Source organism: Coregonus lavaretus (genome assembly GCF_964263955.1).
Source record: "Coregonus lavaretus genome assembly, contig: HAP1_SCAFFOLD_397, whole genome shotgun sequence".
Lineage (NCBI taxonomy): Eukaryota > Metazoa > Chordata > Actinopteri > Salmoniformes > Salmonidae > Coregonus > Coregonus lavaretus.
Genome location: NW_028165528.1, coordinates 195,710 through 222,732, shown reverse-complemented (window position 1 = coordinate 222,732; position 27,023 = coordinate 195,710). Strand labels below are relative to the sequence as shown.

Sequence of the window (27,023 nt, the reverse complement as noted above, 5' to 3'; positions counted from 1 at the left end):
TGTTTGTCTCTGTTGTGTTGAAGTCCAATCAAGCAGGAGAGACCAGCCTCCCCTGTACCCAGCTGTGTGTCCATGAAGAGTGACCGGTCTATGGGTCATCCTCTAAACTTTAGAGAGGGAGACTTTTCTACTGAACAAAGGTAAGAAGAACTCATTGGTCATGGTCAGTGAGTTAAACAACACTGTCTCTATTCATTTCTCATCTCCCATTTTACCATTTATTTTTGTTGTTTTCATAATACATAGGCTAATCCTTTTTTCAATTTTCTTAGTCCTAAAACAATATCAAACCAACACTACATTCCCTCCCTGTGTGTGTGTGTGTGTGTGTGTGTGTGTGTGTGTGTGTGTGTGTGTGTGTGTGTGTGTGTGTGTGTGTGTGTGTGTACTCCCTGGATGAGGAGATGTAATCTCATGTTTTGTCCACAGAAACCAACAGGAGAGATCAGAGTCAGAGATGCCCAGTAGTCAGTCTTCCCTGAACCATCAAACAGACATGGCCTCCATATTCAGTGTATGTGGTCCTGTTATGTACATTTGTTTTTGTTTACCTCAAGTAAAGTTGATCGGTCAATCATTCATTCATGTGTTAATGAGAAAGCATTTAGTCTCTTGCTTAACTGATTTGCTTGATTTATTTCAGTTGCTTGAAGAGAATATTATGACATTTGTGAAGAACGAGCTGAAGATGTTCAAGAGGATTCTTAGTCCAGAACTCCCAGAAGGCTTTGAGCGTCAGAAGCAGGATAAGGAAGTGGTGGATGCTGAAGATGAGAAGCAGGAGAGCAGTGCCAGAGAGGGGGCTCTGAAGATCACACTGCACGTCCTGAGGAAAATGAACCAGAAGGAGCTTGCTGACACACTGGAGAAAAGTAAAAGCTGTCTGCCTCATGTTGAATGCTGTTTTATAACAAACATTTAAAAGCTGTAGCTAAAGTACAGCTAAAGTAGCTGTTTAACTCAGTGATATTGTAGCAGCCTTAACACAACACCTAGTGACCTCTTCAAACTTTATAACACAGTCCCACAATACTGTAGGCATTAAAACATACGTAATATTAATATCCTCTGTGTTATTTCTTCATTCAGATGAGCTTGCTGTGATTTGCCAACGTGAACTCAAATCTAATCTAAAGAAGAAGTTTCAATGTGTATTTGAGGGGATCGCTAAACAAGGAAACCCAACACTTCTCAATAAGATCTACACAGAGCTTTACATCACAGAGGGTGGAACAGGAGAGGTCAATAATGAACATGAGCTGAGACAGATTGAGACAACAACCAGGAAACAAGCAAGACCAGAGATTGCAATCAAATGTAACGACATCTTCAAACCCTTAACTGGACAAGACAAACTTATCAGAACTGTGCTGACAAAGGGAGTCGCTGGCATTGGAAAAACAGTCTCTGTGCAGAAGTTCATTCTGGACTGGGCTGAAGGAAAAGCAAATCAGGATGTCCAATTTGTATTTTCATTCCCTTTTCGGGAGCTGAATTTGATGAAAAAGGAAAAACACACTTTCATTGAACTTCTCAATCACTTCTCAAAGGAAACCAAAGAATCAAGAATCTCCAACTACAACAAGTACAAAGTTCTGTTCATCTTTGATGGTCTGGATGAGTGCCGACTGTCCCTAGACTTCCAGAAGAACAAGATCTGTTGTGACGTCACAGAGTCAACCTCAGTGGATGTTCTGCTGACAAATCTCATCAAAGGAAATCTGCTTCCCTCTGCTCTCTTCTGGATAACTACCCGACCTGCAGCAGCCAATAAGATCCCTTCAGGGTGTGTTGACCAGGTGACAGAGGTACGAGGGTTCAATGACCCACAGAAGGAGGAGTATTTCAGGAAGAGATTCAGTGATGAGGACCTGGCCAGCAGAATCATCTCACACATAAAGACATCAAGGAGCCTCCACATCATGTGCCACATTCCAGTCTTCTGTTGGATTTCTGCAACAGTCCTTGAACACATGTTGAGTACAGACAAGAGAGAAGAGTTGCCCAAGACTCTGACTGAGATGTACACACACCTTGTGGAGTTTCATACCAAACAGAAGAATGATAAGTATCTTGGGAAAGAAGAGACAGGTCCACACTGGAATAAAGAGAGCATTCTGTCACTGGGAAAACTGGCTTTTCAACAGCTTGTGAATGGCAATCTGATTTTCTATGAAGAAGATCTGAAAAAGGCTGGCATTGATGTCAATGAAGCCTCAGTGTACTCAGGATTGTGCACACAGCTCTTTAAAGAGGAATGTGTGCTGTACCAGGACAAGGTGTACTGCTTCGTGCATCTGAGCATTCAGGAGTTTCTGGCTGCTGTATATGTGTTCCTCTCATTCATCAACAACAATGAGAATCTAATGTCCAAACCGCAATCAACGTCCAGGAACCTTTCTGTGAGGATCAGACACAAGCGTAAAGTTACCTTCTACAAGAGTGCTGTGGATAAAGCCTTACAAAGTGAGACAGGAAACCTGGACCTTTTCCTCCGCTTCCTTCTGGGCCTCTCACTGGAGTCCAATCAGAAGCACTTACGAGGTCTACTGGCAAAGACAAGAAGCAGCTCACAGAGCCGTGAAGAAACAGTGAAGTACATCAAGGAGAAGATCAGGGAGAATCCCTCTCCAGAGAGGTGCATCAATCTGTTCCACTGTCTGAATGAAATGAATGACCATTCTCTAGTGGAGGAGATCCAAAGCTACCTGAGATCAGGAAGTCTCTCAGAAGAAGAACTGTCACCTGCACAGTGGTCAGCTCTGGTCTTTGTGTTGCTGACTTCAGAAAAGGAGCTGGATGTGTTTGACCTGAAGAAATACCCCAGATCAGAGGAAGGGCTTCTGAAGCTGCTGCCAGTGGTCAAAGCCTCCAGAGCTGCTCTGTGAGTACATAAAATTATATTTAAATACTAATTATCCTGAAGAAATATTCAATTTTGAGAAAAATATCTATCATTGAAAAATATATTGAATCAATGCATTGATGTTCACATTAGTATAACAATATGACCATAACATTCTAGGAGACGGAAGATTAATCTATATGTTGTTTGAGAGAATAAACCAAATACATCTGCCATTGTCCTTCGCTACTGGTGTTAAATTAACAGTGTATTCGTGAAATCATGATGATCTCTTTGCAGGCTGTCAGGCTGTGGAGTTACAGAGAAAGGCTGTGCTTCTCTGGTCCCAGCTCTGAAGTCAAACCCCTCACACCTGAGAGAGCTGGATCTGAGTAACAATGACCTGAAGGATTCAGGAGTGAAGCTGCTCTCTGCTGGACTGGGGAATCCCCACTGTAAACTGGAGACTCTGAGGTCAGTATTCCTGTAGTTGGTCAACAAGTGAGAACTGTGATGTTAGCTATTAAAATCAGATCCAATAATAATATCAGAGGATTAGAAATACAGGGCTTAAAAACAAAGGTGTCATTGTACGCTGATGATTCATGTTTTCTTTTAAATCCACAACTAGAATCCCTCCACAGCCTCATAGAGGATCTAGATACATTTTCTCACCTCTCTGGATTACAACCAAATTATGACAAATGTACTATATTACGTATTGGATCACTTAAAAATACAATTTTTACATGACCATGTAGTTTACCAATAAAATGGTCTGATGGTGATATGGATATACTCGGAATACATATCCCAAAGGAAATTACATTTACATTTATGTCGTTTAGCAGACGCTCTTATCCAGAGCGACTTACAAATAGGTGCATTCACCTTATAGCCAGTGGGATAACCACTTTACAATGTTTTTTTATTTTTTATAAATGAAATAAATGATCTCACTTCAATAAATTTTAATAGAAAGTTAGCAAAAATAGATAAGATCTTACTACCATGGAAAGGAAAATACCTGTCAATTTGTGGAAAAATCACCCTGATTAACTCTTTAGTATTATCCCAGTTTACCTATTTGCTTATGGTCTTGCCTACGCCTAGCGAACAGTTTTTGAAATTATATGAGAAAAAAATATTCCATTTTATTTGGAACGGCAAGCCAGACAAAATTAAAAGGGCATATTTATATAATGAATATGAATTCGGAGGACAGAAATTATTAAATATTAAAGCATTAGACCTATTACTAAAAGCTTCAGTCATACAAAAGTTATACTTAAATCCGAACTGGTTCTCAAGCAAATTAGTAAGATTGTCTCACCCAATGTTCAAGAAAGGCCTTTTTCCCTTTATTCAGATTACAACAACTCATTTGCAGTTATTTGAAAAGGAAATAATCTCCCAAATATCACTATTTCTAAAACAAGCCATAGAAAGTTGGTTCCAATTTCAATTTAATCCTCCAGAAACGACAGAACAAATAATGCAACAAATATTGTGGTTAAATTCAAATATACTAATTGACAAAAAAACTTTCTTTTTTGACAGAATGTTTAAAAAAGGTAGAATATTCGTAAATGATATCATCGGTAGGACTGGTGGAGTTATGTCGCACATGCAGCTAACAAAAACATATGGAAATGTCTGCTCTACCCAAAATTACAACCAAATAATTGCAGCCTTACCGCAAAAGTGGAAGAGGAAAGTGGAAGGGGGAGAAAGTAATGAACTTGTCTGTCGGCCTTGCATTAAAGAACATAATTGGTTAAGGAAAACTGTGATAAATAAAAAAGTATATCAGTTTCACTTAAGGACCAAAGGATTGACAGCCGTCCCATATAGATTGCAAAATAGTTGGGAAGAGATCTTTGACGTACCGATCCCATGGCATAGTGTTTATGAACTGACACGCAAAACGACACCGGATTCAAAAATTAGAATCTTTCAATTTAAGTTATTATATAAAATTCTTGCTACCAATAGAATGTTATTTATATGGGGGATACAATCTTCCCAGCTCTGCAGATTTTGCTGTGAAGAGACAGAATCATTAGATCATTTGTTTTGGTTCTGTCCATTTGTAGCTTGTTTTTGGACACAGGTCCAGGAATGGCTAAAGGATTGCAATATTTACCTGGAGCTAACCTTGCAGATAGCATTACTGGGTGATCTGAAAAGTCAAAGTCAATCGATCAATAATATAATAATACTTTTAGCAAAAAAAAATATTTTTAATTCACAATCTGTAGAAGCAATGAGAATAGAAAGGTTCAGAACTTTTGTAAAACATCACAGTACGGTTGAAATATATATGGCAAATAGAAATCCTATATGGATGGTGTTAAGAGATAGATGGGAGGTACTGAATAGAGTTGAAGGATGGGACTAATAACAAATAACAACAAATAATAACAAAGATAGCTAATAATGTAAGCATACTGTGTCCATAATAAGTATATAGGTTGTATGTTGGGAGCTTTTGGGAAAGAGCACAGTTAGAAAGATATGGCATATAGAAGCAAACCGGATGGACATCATGAAAATGATCGGAGAGGTTGAGAGTAGAAGAAGTTCAGGAGCAAAAAAAAAAAAGAAAAAAAAAAAGTATGTGTATGTATGCATGTATGTATATGTATATATATATATATATGTATGTATATGTGTATGTGTATATATATATGTATATATATGTGTATGTATGTGTATATATATATATGTGTATGTATATATATGTATATATATATATATATATATATATATATATATATATATATATATATATATATATATATATATATATAATATAATTATTGTAAAATTAACTGTGTCCATAAGGTGTAGATAGTAAGTATAGGCTGGAAGTAGAGGCCTGGGCATTGTTGTTCACTAATTTACTCCAAGTAGGGAAAGGGTGGCGGGGTTGAAAAGTAATAAAGGGGAGTATATATATAAAAAAAATATATAAAAAACATGGGGGATTGGAAGTGATGCAGACAATTACATTGATAGAAGATACAATCTATCTGCAATATTAAGCTGATCCACCCCCCCCCCCCCCAAAAAAAAAAAAATAACAAGTGAGAACTGTTCACCAGATCCACATGTGTTTACCAGGCACACATAGTCCACACCATATGTGTTTGGACAGTGAAGCTTACAGTTTTAAATTTGGTGCTATGCTCCAGCATTTTGGATTTCAGATAGAATGTTTCATATTAGGCGACAGTACAGAATGTCACCTTTTATTTGATGTTTATGGTGAGAGGTTAGCATGTTTTGTTGTAGCCTCTGTAACTCTCTCACTCATTATTATTCATGATTCATTCATGATTTTCCTTAATCATGTCATCATCAGGATTCAGTTTAATAGTGTTTAGAAACATATTATCTACTCCATTAGAAAAAATTACTCCAGTCATCATCCACCATTCAGTTACTGTTGGGCAAAACATAACACAACCAAATCAAGCTTGGTGTAGTCATTGTGTACTTTTAATTTTTTTTGATTCTACAAGGTAGGCCAGTTGAGAACAAGTTCTCATTTACAACTGCGACCTGGCCAAGATAAAGCAAAGCAGTGCGATTAAAAACAACAACAACGCGGAGTTACATATGGGGTAAACAAAACGTACAGTCAATAACACAATAGAAAATCTACATACAGTGTGTGCAAATGTAGTAAGCTATGGAGGTAAGCAATTATTTAGTGCAACATAATTACAATTTAGTATTAACACTGGAGTGATAGATGTGCAAATGAGCAAAATAAATAACATTATGGGGATGAGGTAGTTGGGTGGGCTAATTACAGATGGGCTGTGTACAGGTGCAGTGATCGGCAAGCTGCTCTGACAACTGATGCTTAAAGTTAGTGAGGGAGATAAGAGCCTCCAGCTTCAGAGATTTTTGCAGTTCATTCCAGTCATTGGCAGCAGAGAATTGGAAGGAATGGCGGCCAAAGGAGGTGTTTGCTTTGGGGATGACCAGTGAGATATACCTGCTGGAGCGCATACTACGGGTGGGTGTTGCTATGGTGAGGCCAGTTGAGAACAACTGTAGCCGGCCGGCCGAGACCGGGAGACCCATGCGACGGCGCACAATTGGCCCAGCGTCGTCCAGGGTAGGGGAGGGAATGGCCGGCAGGGATGTAGCTCAGTTGGTAGAGCATGGCGTTTGCAACGCCAGGGTTGTGGGTTCGATGTGACCAATGAGCTAAGGTAAGGCGGGGATTTGCCTAGCAGTGATTTATAGATGACCAGTGGGTTTGGCGACGAATATGTAGTGAGGGCCAGCCAACAAGAGTGTACAGGTCACAATGGTGGGTAGTATATGGGGCTTTGGTGACAAAACGGATGGCACTGTGATAGACTACATCCAATTTGCTGAGTAGAGTGTTGGAGGCTATTTTGTAAATGACATCACCAAAGTCAAGGATCGGTAGGCTAGTCAGTTTTACGAGGGCATGTTTGGCAGTATGAGTGAAGGAGGCTTTGTTGCGAAATAGGAAGCCGATTCTAGATTTAACTTTGGATTGGAGATGCTTAATGTGAGTCTGGAAGGAGAGTTTACGGTCTAACCAGACACCTAGGTATTTGTAGTTGTCCACATATTCTAAGTCAGACCCGCCGAGAGTAGTGATTCTAGTCGGGCAGGCGGGTTCAAGCAGCGTTCGATTGAAGAGCATGCATTTAGTTTTACTAGCGTTTAACAGCAGTTGGAGGCTACGGAAGGAGTGTTGTATGGCATTGAAGCTCGTTTGGAGGTTTGTTAACAGTGTCCAATGAAGGGCCAGATGTGTACAAAATGGTGTTGTCTGCGTAGAGTGGATCTGAGAGTCACCAGCAGCAAGAGCGACATCATTGATATACACAGAGAATAGAGTCGACCCGAGAATTGAACCCTGTGGCACCCCCATAGAGATTGCCAGAGATCAGGCCCTCCGATTTGACGCATTGAACTCTATCTGAGAAGTAGTTGGTGAACCAGGTGAGGCAGTCATTTGAGAAACCAAGGCTATTTAGTCTGCCAGTCTGTACAAAGAATATGGGGCCAAATACTAAACTTTTGAATACTTTAATACACTATAGGTGAATTGGTCAGAATACTTATGACTTCTTCAAATGTGGGGACTAGATACATAAAGTGCTTTCATTTCTAAACGGTGAAACAGAAATGTATGAAAATACCCTCAAATTAAAGGTGACATTATATACTGTCACCTCATATGAATCATTTGATCTCAAATCCAAAATGTTGGAGTCACATTTAAAATGTTAGCTTCACTAACAAAATAGATATGGTGTGGACAAATCTGATCATTTGATATAATTAAAACAATCGGCAGGTTGCCGTTAGGCCAGTAACCAAAAGGGCGCTGGTTTGAATCCTTAAGCCGACTAGGTGAAAAATCTGTTGATGTACCGTTGAGCATAACACATAACCCTAGTTGTTCTGGGTAAGCGCGTCTGCTAAATGACACAAAAAAATCTGATAGGTCACTGTCTGTATTTTGATTGATTCTGCTTTATAAACTTGTCTGGTCAGTCTACTCAAATATTTGTACTTTATATTTTTCTCTCTACAAGCAATACTTTGATAATTTGTCATTTCAAATAATGATACATTAATATATGAATAGATATGGCAGGTTTCAGGACACTGATGTATCTGAATATGTTGAAAAAAATATACTGCCGCTATTTTCAGCACCAAAGAATAGCAGTGTGGTTTTAATATGATTTGACTCTTTGCAGGCTGTCAGGCTGTCTAGTCAAAGAGGAAGGCTGTGCTTCTCTGGTCTCAGCTCTGAAGTCAAACCCCTCACACCTGAGAGAGCTGGATCTGAGTAACAATGACCTGAAGGATTCAGGAGTGAAGCTGCTCTCTGCTGGACTGGGGAATCCCCACTGTAAACTGGAGACTCTGAGGTCAGTATTCCTGTAGTTGGTCAACAAGTGATAACTGTTCACCAGATCCACATGTGTTTACCAGGCACACATAGTCCACACCATATGTGTTTGGAAAGTGAAGCTTACAGTTTTACATTTGGTGCTATGCTCCAGCATTTTGGATTTGCGATATAATGTTTCATATTAGGTGACAGTACAGAATGTCCCCTTTTATTTGAAGGTAATGATGAGAGGTTAGCATGTTTTGTTGTAGCCTCTGTAACATTCTCACTCGTTATTATTTAATGATTCATTGATGATTTTTCTTAATCATGTCATCATCAGGATTAATTTAGTAGTGTTTAGAAACATGTTATCTACTCACTTAGACAGAAGATTAATCCAGTCATCATCCACCATTCAGTTACTATTGGACAAAACACAACTAAAAAAAACTGCAAATGCAACCAACGAGTTTGGGACCAAATACTAAACTTTTGTCTACTTTAATACACTTTAAGTCAATTGGTCAGAATACTTATGACTTCTTCAAATGGGGGGACTAGATACATAAAGTGCTTTCATTTCGAAACAAGTAAGACCTATGCATGAAAATACCCTCAAATTAAAAGTGACGTTATATGTTCTCACCTCATATGAAACATTTCACTGTCAAAATAGATATGGTGTGGACTGTATACTCAATACAATATAAATCTGATACCTCACTGTCTGTCTTTTGACTGATACTGCTTTTTAAACTACTCTGGTCAGTCTACTCAAATATTTGTACTATACATTTTTCTATCTACAAGCAATACTTTGATCATTTGTCATTTCTAATAATGATACATTCATTCCTGAATAGATATGGCAGGTTTCAGGACACTGATATATCTGAATATGTTGAAAAAATATATTGCCACTATTTTCACCACCAAAGAATAGCAGTGTGGTTTTAATATGATTTGACTCTTTGCAGGCTGTCAGGCTGTCTAGTTACAGAGGAGGGCTGTGCTTCTCTGGTCTCAGCTCTGAAGTCAAACCCCTCACACCTGAGAGAGCTGGATCTGAGTAACAATGACCTGAAGGATTCAGGAGTGAAGCTGCTCTCTGCTGGACTGGGGAATCCCCACTGTAAACTGGAGACTCTGAGGTCAGTATTCCTGTAGTTGGTCAACAAGTGATAACTTTTTACCAGATCCACATGTGTTTACCAGGCACACATAGTCCACATCATATGTGTTTGGACAGTGAAGCTTACAGTTTTAAATTTGGTGCTATGCTCCAGCATTTTGGATTTGAGAAAGAATGTTTCATATTAGGTGACAGTACAGAATGTCACCTTTTATTTGAGGGTATTTTCATACATATCTGTTTTACCATTTGGAAGTGAAAGTACTTTATGTGTCTAGTTTTACCATTTGAAGAAGTCATAATTATTTGGACAAATTCACTTATATTGTATTAAAGTTGTCATATGTTTAGTATTTGGTCCCATATTCCTTACCTGCAGTGATTACATCAAGCCTGTGATTCTACAAACTTGTTGAATACATTTGCTATTTATTTTGGTTGTGTTTTGGATGATTTTTTTCTGAATAGTAACTGAACGGTTAATAATGTCCTGTGTTATTAAGTCGCTCTGGATAAGAGTGTCTGCTAAATGACTAAAATGTAAATGTAAATGTAATTTTGGAGTCACTTTTATTGTAAGTATAGAATATGTTTCTGAACACTTCTACATTCATGTGGATGCTACCATGGTTATGAATAATCATGAATGAATCGTGAATGATGATGAATGAGAAAGTTACAGAGGAACAAGGATCATACCCCCTCTGTTATTGGTAATGGTGAGAGGTTAGCATGTTTTGTTGTAGCCTCTGTAACTTTCTCATTCATAATTGTTCACGACTCATTCATGATTTTGTATTAATCATGGCATTATCATAATTAATTGAATAGTGTTTAGAAACATGATATCTACTCACTTAGTGATGTGGCAAATTCATCCTTGTACTGAACCAAATATTTGTACTTTATATTTTTCTCTCTACAAGCAATACTTTAATAATTTCTAATTTCTAATAATGATACATTCATTTATGAATAGATATGACAGGTTTCAGCACACTGATATATAAAAATATACTGCCACTAATTTCACCATCAAAGAATAGCAGTGTGGTTTTAATATGATTTGACTCTTTGCAGGCTGCCATGCTGTCTAGTCACAGAGGAAGGCTGTGCTTCTCTGGTCTCAGCTCTGAGGTCAAACCCCTCACACCTGAGAGAGCTGGATCTGAGTAACAATGACCTGAATGATTCAGGAGTGAAGCTGCTCTCTGCTGGACTGGGGAATCCCCACTGTAAACTGGAGACTCTGAGGTCAGTATTCCTGTCGTTGGTCAACAAGTGATAACTGTTCACCAGATCCACGTGTTTTACCAGGGACACATAGTCCACACCATATGTGTTTGGACAGTGAAGCTTACAGTTTGAAATGTTGCGCTATACTCCAGCATTTTGGATTTGCGATAGAATGTTTCATATTAGGCGACAGTACAGAATATCACCTTTTATTTGAAGGTATTCATACATATCTGTTTTACCGTTTGGAAATGAAAGCGCTTTATGTATGTAGTTCTCCCATTTGAAGAAGTGTTATGATGAGTTTCTCGGGTATCAAGTAATTAAGAATGTAAGGATAGATTTAGACACTTTTGATGGGGAGTTCATATTAGTATTTAATATGGTACCATGGTTCATTATAACAGAAGAAGGACATAGCCCTGCCTCTGCCATCTAACGAACTCCAAAGGAAAGATCCACTCTCCCTATATATACACTCTGTTACACGTTTCCTCACAAACATCTGCTAACCCTCAATGGGCATTCCCTTCTTTGATGTTATTACCCTTTACCCCCAAGTCAGTATATCATGTCCATCAATTATTCTAATATCAACATCAGTAATCTCCTTTGACATAAGGAATGCAGACTATGTGGCACCAAGCCACTTATCTACCAACTCTACCTTGGTTCACACAACACTATGAAATGACATCATTACAATCCGCTTATTTATTTTTTTGTGGTAAGTAACATTACTTAACCCCCAACACTTCACATAACTTCATATAAAATACAATATTCTCCAATCAGTAGTGTGTATATATATATATATATATATATATACAGTGGGGAGAACAAGTATTTGATACACTGCCGATTTTGCAGGTTTTACTACTTACAAAGCATGTAGAGATCTGTCATTTTTATCATAGGTACACTTCAACTGTGAGAGACGGAATCTAAAACAAAAATCCAGAAAATCACATTCTATGATTTTTAAGTAATTAATTTGCATTTTATTGCATTTATTTATTTTTAGATTCCGTCTCTCACAGTTGAAGTGTACCTATGATAAACATTACAGACCTCTACATGCTTTGTAAGTAGGAAAACCTGCAAAATCGGCAGTGTATCAAATACTTGTTCTCCCCACTGTATATATATATATATATATATATATATATATATATATATATATATATATATATATATATATATATATATATATATATATATATGACTAGAGTCTAAACTATGCTACCAAAAAACATACATATAAATAAATTGTGACCCTCATGACATCATCCCCACAAATACAAAGATCCATAACATTTGCTAAGTTACATGGATATTACAATTTATTCAAATCAATATATCAAACTAAAAGAACGTCATTCTTCTTCATCCATCTTCATACAGAGGAACCCCAAGCTTTTCCCTGGTTACTTGTGGCGCTATTTGATCGACTGAGGTCTGCTTTCCACATCTTCAATCCTTTGAACCTTAAAATCCACCTTATACATTTCCAACTTAACATTCCCCATTCCTCAATCAACATTATCAATGGACTCTAAACTGTAATAACATTATATATATTAAGAATTATTACTCTTAATGTCTTCCTGTATGTCTCTAATATTTCCCATATCTTTAGTTAAATTCCTAACACCTTCCTAATCTTGATGTCCAACATGTATCCCCTATATAATCACATACATTCCCTCATTCCCATCTACTTTAATAGCATCCAATGCTATGTGATTATTAATTTCATAGTCTAATGAATGACATCTCAGACCCAATTGCTTGAAAACCCATGATTGTTAAAATATACAATGTTAAACTCTGACTTTGTTCTCCTATTATTCCTGATATGACATACACAGTATAACACTCTATTATCACTCCCTGTTACATCATCACATCCCTAGACTATTCCTGCTTTAAGAATTCAACCAAAATCAGATCATATGAAAATAGCATAACCCCATGATAGGAACCAATTAAGTACTTGCCTTTCAACATAGATATGTACCACTCTAAACATCCATATCAATATCACCCAATACTTCAAATGTATATAATGACTAATATGTTAATACGTTAACCCAATTAATCAACATATTCATGATTTCAGTCACAATCCTCACATTAACTTCCATGTTTGAAACAGTATGATTCAACAAGTGTCTACTCAAAATAAATCATATAAGTGTATCCTAAGACATTACCATAATGTATCGCTGTTTTAACCTAATACTTATATAAGACATTTCTAAATTGTACAATCAATATCCTTCATTTCAAAAATAATTATACTAATACATACTAATGACTTACTTAAATCACTCAGTCATCTTATAAATTATAACCCAAAACCAAATTACTTAACTCAACCAAATTTAAAATGAATTCACTTGGTTCTTATCAATCAAAATTAAAACCCTCAACTTTATCACCCATTACAACTGTCAGAATGTACACTTATATTAACATACAGTATAAACATCCATAATTCTATTGACTTTCCTCATCCTGATAATAAACACAGATCATTATCTCAATGCATTCTCAATACTATCAATTTAGCAGTGTATATACCCAAATTAGCAAATTTAGATAAATCAAATTTTATTATCAACAAGCAACCCCTTTATTCCTCCCGGCACTTAAATCTTCTGGCGTCTCTTCATTATGTTCTTCAGATATCTTCACATTTCAAAATGACTTGCCCATGACAATGTCACAACTACAATGTCTCATCCGAGTCACCACCAACTCAACAACCGATTTTTCTTGTTCATTTGCCAACCATTATGCCCACAACATTACAAATGTTGTATCTGAACATATATTTCTCCATTCTCACTCAATGGTGGACTCCTTTCCCACTCCTTCGATATAAAAAACATGAGAAAATCCTTTGATAGCTTTGATTGTCTGTTGCACACCAGTTGCCTGTAGAAGTGGTATTTTACAAAATATCTTCAACGCCTCTGATATTCATCTTCAGCCAGTTCATACGTTGTTACTTTTATTTATGTTCACACCCTTCTAGGCCAAATTATCCATCATCAAGACACCATCTGTATTTACCTCACTAGAAGACAAACATAACATTTTAATTGATTTCATTTCTAATCCATATAAACATTTACCATATGACAAATTATTGTGTTTTAACAATTATTCTTGATACCAATTTCTAATATACTTCCCAATTTCTGTTCACATTGCTCTGTGTAGTGTTTCCTTCTTGCATTGCACCAACAGGGAAGTCAAGATTCACTGCTATAACGACACACAGACATAGATACAAAAACAATGTTCCACAGTGGCAGTTCCATCTTCCTCCTCTGATTTGTTTTATTACTTCCTACAGTGGGACAAATAGATGCAGGTATCTCTCTCTTCTACTGTCCCCTCCATTGAGGTAGCCAGCAACACCTGGTACTAACCTCTACACCTAGAATCTGTCCAGCTTCCATAGTCTCCCATGCACAGAAAATGCCCAGATTCTCCTCTTAGTTCTTGCCAAGAAGACTTCACCTTTTTAGAAAAAAAAATGTTAGTTGAGACACAATATGCTACCTTACCCTGTCTTCTTATCATTCAGGAAAAGCCTCGATTAGGAAGTGCACATCCTTGCAGCTTGTTATAGTCCACTCTTTCCATCTAACAGACCTCCTCTACATCCTGCCTTATACCTCAAATACATTTTCACCTAAAACATGTCATCTAACCCATAACCCATTAATTACTACTGCTCATATTCTTACTACAATATGCAAATGTACCAATAAATCCTCATACCATCAGTATTACCCCCTTTTGAACACGAGTCACAATGTGATTCATGCTTTCAAAAACAAAACACCAACATTGCCTATTAGACCAAATTAAACCAAAAATTAAAATGATAACATTTGATAATACCTTAACTAACTTCTATCCCGTAAAGTAATTCAAAATTAGTACAATTGACTAGCGACAGTTATCCCTCATTCAGGGAAAGCTCTCTCTTTTGTGATTTTATGGTTCGAATCATATATATTATTACCAAATTATAAACTTCTTTACAATTATCCTTATTATAACTAACCCCCAATTCGGTATAATATATTACCTTACATTCCTCCTCCCATGCCTCTAGAATTACCAGTGTGGGTGATCAATTCACACTAGAAAGTCAGAACAGAGTTCAGAGGTCATTGAAATCATTCAATGAATTGTTCCATTCTATAGTATACTAATCATTAACAACATTCAAAACATTTCATAAATGTTACTTATCCCAAGTGTACATTAAGTCCTCATGAAATTTCTTCTCATAAGAAGTCATGTGTATACCCAAAACTCAAAAAAAAAAAAAAAAAAAACGTCATAAAATTCACTGTGTGCTCCTTTAAGACTTATCACCTTTGACCTGTTGAATCTCCTTACACTCAAAAGAAGAACCCTATATAAACATCATACCAGGTGGGTTGTGTGTTTATATGAAAAACCCTATTGAAACAACAAACAAAAAATAGCCAGGCCTCATTTAATTTGGTAGCTCCCTTTTACGACCTAATACTGCCTAACTTTACTAAACTTCTCCCCCTAGCCCTGGGCAACATTCCAATGAGATAAGGAAATCCCCTTTCTCCTGGAAGAGAAATTATACATTTCGTTAACATTCAATTACAATCAGTAATCCAAAAATAGTAAGTACACACAAAACATGATACAGATATCCACAGTACTATCTCATCAATAATTGTTTGTTTCAATGTAATTCCTCATAACTACTCCATAAAAATATTATATAAAATCTCTCAAAAGATGAAAACCACTCAAAGTTCTTTGAGTTGATAATGGTATTTTTAATTGATTACCCTTCAGACCATATCCTCTTTAAATCTCACAATGATTATTGAACACCTAAATCTGCTCCTTGTGATCCCATATCAAATGATCCATTATCGTTTACTTGACCAACAACATAGGAAAATCTGTTTCCCCTTATATAGTTCATGTCACCTCTTTAAATGTCATATGTAATTCATTAGCCAATATAATCACTTACTCCGCATAAGTAAGCCTTGATATTTTATCCCAGGCATCTATTTATCAATTGTTTGATATGTTGTCTCCTACTTTCCTCTTAACATAATACTGTAGTAGATTTCCATCAGTCCTGGAAAAAACTCCCACTCAGAAGTCACTAGATAATACCACGTTTCATTAAGTTCACTACACCTTCTACTATGAATCTATAACCCCTTTCTAGTAATTCAATCATCGCAACCTGTTGCATAGATGTTTTACAATAACAACCTATTGTTTAATAACTTCATAACATACAAACAACTGTGTACTTCTTCATCAGCCTGATAGTAACAACTATCTCCCATTGTTCAACGTACCAACAGATTATCGTTTTTAGAATTAATGAACTGTCTGCATAACTCATTGTTGTTTAAACAAACTATATAATTTATTAATAATACAAAATTCAACTACCTACAGTGGGGAAAAAAAGTATTTAGTCAGCCACCAATTGTGCAAGTTCTCCCACTTAAAAAGATGAGAGAGGCCTGTAATTTTCATCATAGGTACACGTCAACTATGACAGACAAATTGAGATATTTCTTTCCAGAAAATCACATTGTAGGATTTTTAATGAATTTATTTGCAAATTATGGTGGAAAATAAGTATTTGGTCACCTACAAACAAGCAAGATTTCTGGCTCTCACAGACCTGTAACTTATTCTTTAAGAGGCTCCTCTGTCCTCCACTCGTTACCTGTATTAATGGCACCTGTTTGAACTTGTTATCAGTATAAAAGACACCTGTCCACAACCTCAAACAGTCACACTCCAAACTCCACTATGGCCAAGACCAAAGAGCTGTCAAAGGATACCAGAAACAAAATTGTAGACCTGCACCAGGCTGGGAAGACTGAATCTGCAATAGGTAAGCAGCTTGGTTTGAAGAAATCAACTGTGGGAGCAATTATTAGGAAATGGAAGACATACAAGACCACTGATAATCTCCCTCGATCTGGGGCTCCACGCAAGATCTCACCCCGTGGGATCAAAATGATCACAAGAACGGTGAGCAAAAATCCCAGAACCACACGGGGGGACCTAGTGAATGACCTGCAGAGAGCTGGGACCAAAGTAACGAAGCCTACCATCAGTAACACACTACGCCGCCAGGGACTCAAATCCTGCAGTGCAAAACGTGTCCCCCTGCTTAAGCCAGTACATGTCCAGGCCCGTCTTAAGTTTGCTAGAGTGCATTTGGATGATCCAGAAGAGAATTGGGAGAATGTCATATGGTCAGATGAAACCAAAACAGAACTTTTTGGTAAAAACTCAACTCGTCGTGTTTGGAGGACAAAGAATGTTGAGTTGCATCCAAAGAACACCATACCTACTGTGAAGCATGGGGGTGGAAACATCATGCTTTGGGGCTGTTTTTCTGCAAAGGGACCAGGACGACTGCTCCGTGTAAAGGAAAGAATGAATGGGGCCATGTATCGTGAGATTTTGAGTGAAAACCTCCTTCCATCAGCAAGGGCATTGAAGATGAATCGTGGCTGGGTCTTTCAGCATGACAATGATCCCAAACACACCGCCCGGGCAACGAAGGAGTGGCTTCGTAAGAAGCATTTCAAGGTCCTGGAGTGGCCTAGCCAGTCTCCAGATCTCAACCCCATAGAAAATCTTTGGAGGGAGTTGAAATGCCCAGCGACAGCCCCAAAACATCACTGCTCTAGAGGAGATCTGCATGGAGGAATGGGCCAAAATACCAGCAACAGTGTGTGAAAACCTTGTGAAGACTTACAGAAAACGTTTGACCTGTGTCATTGCCAACAAAGAGTATATAACAAAGTATTGAGAAACTTTTGTTATTGACCAAATACTTATTTTCCACCATAAATTGCAAATAAATTCATAAAAAATCCTACAATGTGATTTTCTGGATTTTTTTTCTCATTTTGTCTGTCATAGTTGACGTGTACATCTGATGAAAATTACAGGTCTCTCTCATCTTTTTAAGTGGGAGAACTTGCACAATTGGTGGCTGACTAAATACTTTTTTCCCCCACTGTAGATATGTGCTCCACATTATCCCAATGCGTCCTTCATATGTCAATACAGCCCAACTATCACTACTTCCTTTCACCCTCTTACAAAATCATGTCATTAGTAAATTGTATCCACAAACCACTACTACCTAATAACATATTTTCATTCACCTAAATATAAATAATTATTTTAATACCAGTCTTATTAAACAATCCAATTCAACCTTTCTCATTACCCAATTAACCTACTCACTTTGTAACATAGAAAACCCTCCACCATATCTATTGACTTTCCATCTCAACAGATAACAAATTATTTTTAAGTTATAGTCAAAACAAACAACATCTATTCACAGCTATGCAACTTTAATTACTATATTATACTATCTGCTATGTGTTGGTAAGACAATCCCTTCCTATAATGATATCAATTAAACCAGTAATTCACGTCAACATTATCAATGTAAGAGTTTGCTTCCATCCCTACCTGGGCTTGAACCAGGAACCCTCTGCACACATTGACAACATTTACCATCGAAACATCATTACCCGTCGCTACGCAAAATCCGCGGTCCTTGCACAGCACGTTAAACAACTACTTCCACGTCGCATAGCAAGTTACGTCACCACTCTAAACGTCACTAGTTCTCACCACTAACTAGCTAGCCCTTTCACACCAAACATTCAACCCCCGATGACTTCCTTCTCCACAGCAACCATTGATCCTTGTACACCTAACATAACCCATAATGTCCCTTACAGCGCTCTCACGTTTCAGCAAGCCCCAATGGTTAACACCGCAGACAAAAACATGGAAAAACTTCAATTTTTACTAGTAGACCAAATAACACATTCTCAAACAGCGTTCTCCATTTACCTCTATCGTAGGGTTTAAAACCTAATGCAACAACATTAACCATCCTAAATTGCTCTAGTAACGTCATGTTTGGTTCAGTTTATCACCAATCCTCCATTATTAGAATACATCAGATCGAGGTAAATATCCTTTCTAAGTAGGCTAGAAGTAACACCAAACAATTGCTTTAGTTTACCAGTATATATTGAATTTATCCACTGCCCTGCCTGTCCAGAAAATACAGACCTTTCCACTACTCTCTAAAATAACCTCACAATCTCCATACCATTCCTCCGTTATATATTGTAACTTCTTATCCAAACTTATATAAAATTATCAAATGATCATATCCATTTTTACAACTTATTATGCACCCCTCAGATTCAAATGACTTTATAATATCATGATAACATGCCATTTAGCAGACGCTTTTATCCAAAGAGACTTACAGTCATGTGTGCATACATTTTTACGTATGGGTGGTCCCCGGGATCAAACCCACTACCCTGGCGTTACAAGCGCCATGCTCTACCAATTGAGCTACAGAGGACCACACTTTCTGCTCTTTGTTCGTAAAATAGCCCATGTTGTCCCATTCAATTACTTAACTTTACATTACTTTTACAAAATACTTATTTTGCCTGTAATAATTTTGTCAATTCCTGTTTCTCTCTTCGAGTTAAATGAAGCTCTGCTTTACTCTTAATGGTGACTGTTTTTCCAGATATCAGTCTACTAAGCTGGCCATTCATTACTGCTATTAGTTCATGCAATATTAGTAATTAAATACTTAAATAAAATCCCCATCCTGATCTGTATTAAAATTGTTTGCTTATTTTTTCGTTTTGGTGCTGTGGTTCAATATGTTACATTGCATTGGCCGTTTTTTGAGTAATTCACAAAATACTAATTCTCTCCAAACCAAGTTATTCAAATCTAATGATGATACTACACAGAGGTCCGTAACCTATTTCTTTAATTCTCTTTACCAAGGTATTCTCATGATGATACATCACATCTCTCTATTCTCATGATGATACATCACATCTCTCTGTTCTCATGATGATACATCACATCTCTCTATTCTCATGATGATACATCACATCTCTCTTATTTCATGACTTATTCCATGATGATACAACACATCTCTCTTGTATTCTCTTTTGTCTTTGTACTCATTACTCTTAACACACCCTGTTTTTTAAAATCATAGCACCATGTTATTGTCTAATTTGATAGTTCTCCTTACATCTCACTAAATAAATCAATACCACTCATCGTCCCCCTTTAAAATATTGAATTTTAAAAGTACGTTACAGCTCAGCTTCACCACAGATAAGCATAATTTGACATCATCTAAAAAATGAAAGTCTGCTTATCTGTTAGTTCGGCTGTGAACTGCATCCTGTTCATTTAGACGCCAATCTGTTATGATGAGTTTCTCAGGTATCAAGTAATTAGGAATGTAAGGATAGATTTAGACACTTGATGGAGTTTATATTAGTATTTAATATGGTACCATGGTTCGTTATAACAGAAGAAGGACATAGCCCTGCCTCTGCCATCTAACGAACTCCAAAGGAAAGATCCTCTCTCCCTATATATACACTCTGTTACACGTTTCTTCACGAACATCTGCAAACCCTCAATGGGCATTCCCTTCTTTGATGTTATTACCCTTTACCCCCAAGTCAGTATATCATGTCCATCAATTATTCTAATATCAACATCAGTAATCTCATTTGACATAAGGAATGCAGACTCTTGTCACGATCGTCGGGAACAGAGGACCAAGGCGCAGCATGGAATGCGAACATATTTATTAAATAATGATCACACGAACAAAACAACAAAACGATAACGTGACGTCCCTGGTTACATACACCAACCAACACGGAACAAGAAACCACACCAAATGAATGCCTAACGGCTCCCTAAGTATGGCTCCCAATCAGAGACAACGAGCTACAGCCGTCTCTGATTGGGGGCCACCCTGGCCAACATAGAATTACAAAACCTATAAATTGACACCCTGGCTCAACATACGAGAGTCCCCAGAGCCAGGGCGTGACAGTACCCCCCCCCCCCCAAAGGCGCGGACTCCGACCGCGCCAACCAAACACAACAGGGGAGGGACCGGGTGGGCACTCCGCCTCGGCGGCGGATCCGGCTCCGGGCATGACCCCCACTCCTTCTCTAACCCCCCAAAGTACCCCTGGTCCGGTCTAGCCCTGCTGACCGGAGCTGAACTGAACACTGGTGGAGCGGATTGCTCTAGCTCCGGCGTGACGCAGCTGACCCGTGCCGACCCAGGCACCGGTGGAACAGACACGGGCTGTGCCGTACTGACGACGCACACTACTGGCTTGGTGTGGGGAGCAGGAACGGGCCGAGCCGGGCTGACGAAACGCACCACTGACTTGGTGCGGGGAGCCGGAGCGGGCCGGACCGGGCTGACGAGGCGCACCACTGACTTGGTGCGGGGAGCAGGAACGGGCCGAGCCGTACTGACGACGCACACTACTGGCTTGGTGTGGGGAGCAGGAACGGGCCGAGCCGGGCTGACGAAACGCACCACTGACTTGGTGCGGGGAGCCGGAGCGGGCCGGACCGGGCTGACGAAGCGCACCACTGACTTGGTGCGGGGAGCAGGAACGGGCCGAGCCGGGCTGACGAAGCGCACCACTGACTTGGTGCGGGGAGCAGGAACGGGCCGAGCTGGGCTGACGAAACGCACCACTGACTTGGTGCGGGGAGCAGGAGCGGGCCGGACCGGGCTGACGAAGCGCACCACAGGCTCGGTACGAGGGACAGAAACAGGCCGGACCGTACTGGGGACACACACCACTGGCCCTATGCGGGGATCAGGAACGGGCCGGACCGGACTGGTAACACACCCCAGTACCTCTCGCCGTGCCTCTACACTTTCCTCCCCTTTTGTGACCAGTGGCCCCCGTAACCTGGCGGCCTCCTCTACTAACCGCTCTATCGCGGCCTCCTGCTGCCCCGTCGTCCACGGCGTGAGCCCCCCCCTAAAAAATTTCTGGGTGTCTCTCCTCCTCGTGGACCAGGCCTCCATAGTTCTCGCTCAACTCTCGCTCTTCTGCTTCCAAGTCCTCTCTGGCGTTGGCTCCTGGACACGCTGCTTGGTCCAGTTATGGTGCTTTCTTCTGTCACGATCGTCGGGAACAGAGGACCAAGGCGCAGCGTGGAATGCGAACATATTTATTAAATAATGATCACACGAACAAAACAACAAAACGATAACGTGACGTCCCTGGTTACATACACCAACCAACACGGAACAAGAAACCACACCAAATGAATGCCTAACGGCTACCTAAGTATGGCTCCCAATCAGAGACAACGAGCTACAGCCGTCTCTGATTGGGAGCCACCCTGGCCAACATAGAATTACAAAACCTAGAAATTAACACCCTGGCTCAACATACGAGAGTCCCCAGAGCCAGGGCGTGACAACTCTGTGGCACCAAGCCAATTATCTACCAACTCTACCTTGGTTCACACAACGCTATGAAATGACATCATTACAAGAAGTCATCATTATTTGGACAAATTCACTTATAGTGTATTAAAGTAGTCAAAAGTTTAGTATTTGGTCCCATATTCCTTGCCCACAGTGATTACATCAAGCTTGTGATTCTACAAACTTGTTGAATGCATTTGCAGTTTGTTTTGGTTGTGTTTTGGATTATGTTTTTCCCAATAGATACTGAATGGTGAATAATGTCCTGTCATTTTGGAGTCACTTCACTTGTATTGTCAGTAAGAATAGAATATGTTTCTGAACACTTCTACATTCATGTGAATGCTACCATGATTATGAATAATCATAAATTAATTGTGAAAGATGATGAATGAGAAAGTTAGAGACACAAAGATCATACCCGCTCTGTTATTGGTAATGGTGAGAGGTTAGCATGTTTTGTTGTAGCCTCTAAATTTCTCACTCATTATTATTCATGATTGATACATGATTTTCCTTTAATTATGGCATCATCAGGATTAATTTAGTAGTGTTTAGAAACATGTTATCTACTCACTTAGACAGAAAATTACTCCAGTCATCATCCACCATTCAGTTACTATTGGGCAAAACAAAACCCAAAACACAACAAAAACTAACTGCAAATGCAACCAATGAGTTTGGGACCAAATACTAAACTTTCGACTACATTAAAACACTATAAGTGAATTTGTCAGAATACTTATGACTTCTTCAAATGGAGGGACTGGATATATAAAGTGTTTTTATTTTTCTAAACGGTGAAACAGAAATGTATGAAAATACCCTCAAATAAAAGGTGACATTATATACTGTCACCTGATACAGTGCATTGCAAAAGTATTCATCCCCCTTGGCATTTTTACTATTTTGTTGCATTACAAGCTGTAATTTAAATTGATTTTTATTTGGATTTCATGTAATGGACATACACAAAATAGTCCAAATTGGTGAAGTGAAATGAAAAAAATAACTTGTGTCAAAACATTCCAAAAAATAAATAACAGAAAAGAGGTGCGTGCATATGTATTCACCCCCTTTGCTATGAAGCTCCTAAATAAGATCTGGTGCAACCAATTACCTTCAGAAGTCACATAATTAGTTAAATAAAGTCCACCTGTGTGCAATCTAAGTGTCACATGATCTGTGACATGATCTTAGTGTATATATACACCTGTTCTGAAAGACCCCAGAGTCTGCAACACCACTAAGCAAGGGGCACCACCAAGCAAGTGACACCATGAAGACAAAGGAGCTCTCCAAACAGGACAGGGACAAAGTTGTGGAGAAGTACAGATCAAGGTTGGGTTATAAAAAAATATCAGAAACTTTTAACATCCCACGGAGCACCATTGTAAATCCATTATAAATAAATGGAAAGAATATGGCACAACAACAAACCTGCCAAGAGAGGGCTGCCCACAAACTCACGGACCAGGCAAGGAGGGCATTAATCAGAGAGTTAACAAAGAGACCAACGATAACCCTGAAGGAGCTGCAAAGCTCCACAGCGGAGATTGGAGTATCTGTCCATAGGACCACTTTAAGCCGTACACTCCACAGAGCTGAGCTTTACGGAAGAGTGGCTAGAAAAACACTATTGCTTAAAGAAAAAAAATAAGCAAACACGTTTGGTGTTTGCCAAAAGGCATGTGGGAGACATATGGAAGAAGGTACTCTGGTCAGATGAGACTAAAATTGAGCTTTTTGGCCATCAAGGAAAACGCTATGTCTGGGGCAAACCCAACACCTCTCATCACCCCGAGAACACCATTCCCACAGTGATGCATGGTGATGGCAGCATCATGCTGTGGGGATGTTTTTCATCGGCAGGGACTGGGAAACTGGTCAGAATTGAAGGAATGATGGATGCCGCTAAATACAGGGAAATTCTTGAGGGAAACCTGTTTCAGTCTTCCAGAGATTTGAGACTGAGACGGAGGTTCACCTTCCAGCAGGACAATGACCCTAAGCATACTGTTAAAGCAACACTCAAGTGGTTTAAGGGGAAACATTTAAATGTCTTGGAATGGCCTAGTCAAAGCCCAGACCTCAATCCAATTGAGAATCTGTGGTATGACTTAAATATTGCTGTACACCAGCAGAACCCATCCAACTTGAAGGAGCTGGAGCAGTTTTGCCTTGAAGAATGGGCAATAATCCCAGTGGCTAGATGTGCCAAGCTTATAGAGACATACCCCAAGAGACTTGCAGCTGTAGTTGCTGCAAAAGGTGGCTCTACAAAGTATTGACTTTGGGGGGGTGAATAGTTATGCACGATCAAGTTTTCTGTTTTTATGTCTTATTTCTTGTTTGTTTCACAATAAATATTTTGCATCTTCAAAGTGGTAGGTATGTTGTGTAAATCAAATGATACAACCCCCCCAAAAATCAATTTTAATTCCAGGTTGTAAGACAACAAAATAGGAAAAATGTCAAGGGGGGTGAATACTTTCGCAAGCCACTGTATGAAACATTTTATCTGAAATCCAAAATGCTGGAATATAGAGCCACATTTAAAATGTTAACTTCAATGTCAAATTAGATGTGGTGTGGAATGTATACTCAATACAATATCAATCTGATACCTCACTGTCTGTCTTTTGACTGATACTGCTTTTTAAACTGGTCTGGTCAGTCAACTCAAATATTTGTACTTTATATTTTTCTCTCTACAAGCAGTACTTTGTTAATTTGTCATTTCTAATAATGATACATCCATTTATGAATAGATAGAGTAATTATACATTGGCAGGTTTGAGGACTCTGATATATCTGAAAATGTTGAAAAAATATATTGCCACTATTTTCACCACCAAAGAATAGCAGTGTGGTTTTTAAATGATTTTACTCTTTTCAGGCTGTCAGGCTGTCTAGTCACAGAGGAAGGCTGTGCTTCTCTGGTCTCAGCTCTGAAGTCAAACCCCTCACACCTGAGAGAGCTGGACCTGAGCTACAATCACCCAGGAGACTCAGGAGTCAGACTGCTCTCTGCTGGACTGGAGGATCCACACTGCAGACTGGAGAAACTCAAGTATGTAGAGGGTTTATGTCAATGTTCATATCAGACATGTTTGAGTTATCAGGCTAGTTAAGACAAACATTCTGATCACCACTTGGACTAAGTTATATGCTGACCGTGTGTGTGTGTGTGTGTGTGTGTGTGTGTGTGTGTGTGTGAGTTCAGGTGTATCCCTCAATGACTGTCTGTTCTTCTGCTTACCGCTACAGTGTGGAACATGGTGGAGAGAACACAATTAAACCTGGACTTAGAAAATGTGAGTGTTGACTGCTGTGAAGAATATGACTCAGATTAAGTCTTAATTCAAGTGAAGTCAAAGTCAAAGACCACCATCATTACTTACTTGGTCATATTAAATATCAGCTGTAGTTCTACAGAAGCACAAATCAGGGGCACCAAAGTTTACAAAGAGTTGCTTTGACAATGTGTGTGGCGTGTTTCTGTTACATTAGAAATGTGTGTGTGTGTCCAGTGTGTGTGTGTGTGTGTGTGTGTGTGTGTGTGTGTGTGTAATTAATGGGAATAAGTGTGTTTTATATTACCATACAGTATAACATATGATCATTCAACAAGTCTCAAGTTACCTTAACTTCTCCTTTTGATACCTAGAAACATCTACATTAAATGAATTAGTGAAAAGTGTGTTAACATTCTAATGTGAATGATGATGATTTCTAATATTGTGTCTGGTTTCATCCATCAGATGCCTGTGATCTCACACTGGACCCAAACACAGTAAACAGATTCCTCTCTCTGTCTGAGGAGAACAGAAAGGTAATACGTAGGACAGAGGAGCAGCCGTATCCTGATCACCCAGAGAGATTTGAGGATTGGGACCAGGTATTGTGTAGAGAGGGTCTGACTGGGCGCTGTTACTGGGAGGTAGAGTGGAGTGGGAGAGGGCCTGATATAGGAGTGACATATAAAGGAATCAGCAGGAGAGGAAGGGGTTATGACTGTGGGCTTGGATACAATGACAAGTCCTGGAGTCTGACCTGCTCTGACAACAGTTACACTGCCTGGCACAATGATAATCTCACTAGCATAGACATCCCCTCCTCCAGCTCCCACAGAGTAGGAGTGTATCTGGACTGGCCAGCCGGCACTCTGTCCTTCTACAGAGTCTCCTCTGACACACTGACCCACCTGAACACATTCCACTCCACATTCACTGAGCCCCTCTATCCAGGGTTTAGGGTTTGGGTTGATGACTCCTCAGTGTCCCTGTGTCAGGTGGTCTCTGTGTCAAACACAACATGATGTTTCACTCTAATCATGTGTTTTAAGTTTGATCAGAATATGACATTTAAATACACAGAGTAACACACCAGTGTGGGCCAGTTTATTCCTGTAAATAATAACCATGGTAACTCTGTGTCTGTCTCTTTCCGTGATCCTGCGCCCTGTGAGAACTGTTCCGATGCACCACACACACAC

The 27,023-nt window shown here is 39.0% G+C and overlaps 1 protein-coding gene across 1 annotated transcript; it reads left to right on the top strand.

Annotated features, from left to right (window-relative positions):
• Positions 1-457: 457 nt before the first annotated feature.
• Positions 458-27,023, top strand: LOC311115748 (NACHT, LRR and PYD domains-containing protein 12-like; the record flags this gene model as incomplete). Its single annotated transcript, XM_084190895.1, has 9 exons — positions 458-467; positions 1,090-2,884; positions 3,146-3,305; positions 8,654-8,784; positions 9,728-9,901; positions 10,963-11,136; positions 25,425-25,598; positions 25,796-25,842; positions 26,290-27,023. The coding sequence occupies 9 exons, from the start codon at positions 458-460 to the stop codon at positions 26,844-26,846; spliced, it is 3,222 nt and encodes a 1,073-aa protein (XP_084047021.1). The 3' UTR covers positions 26,847-27,023.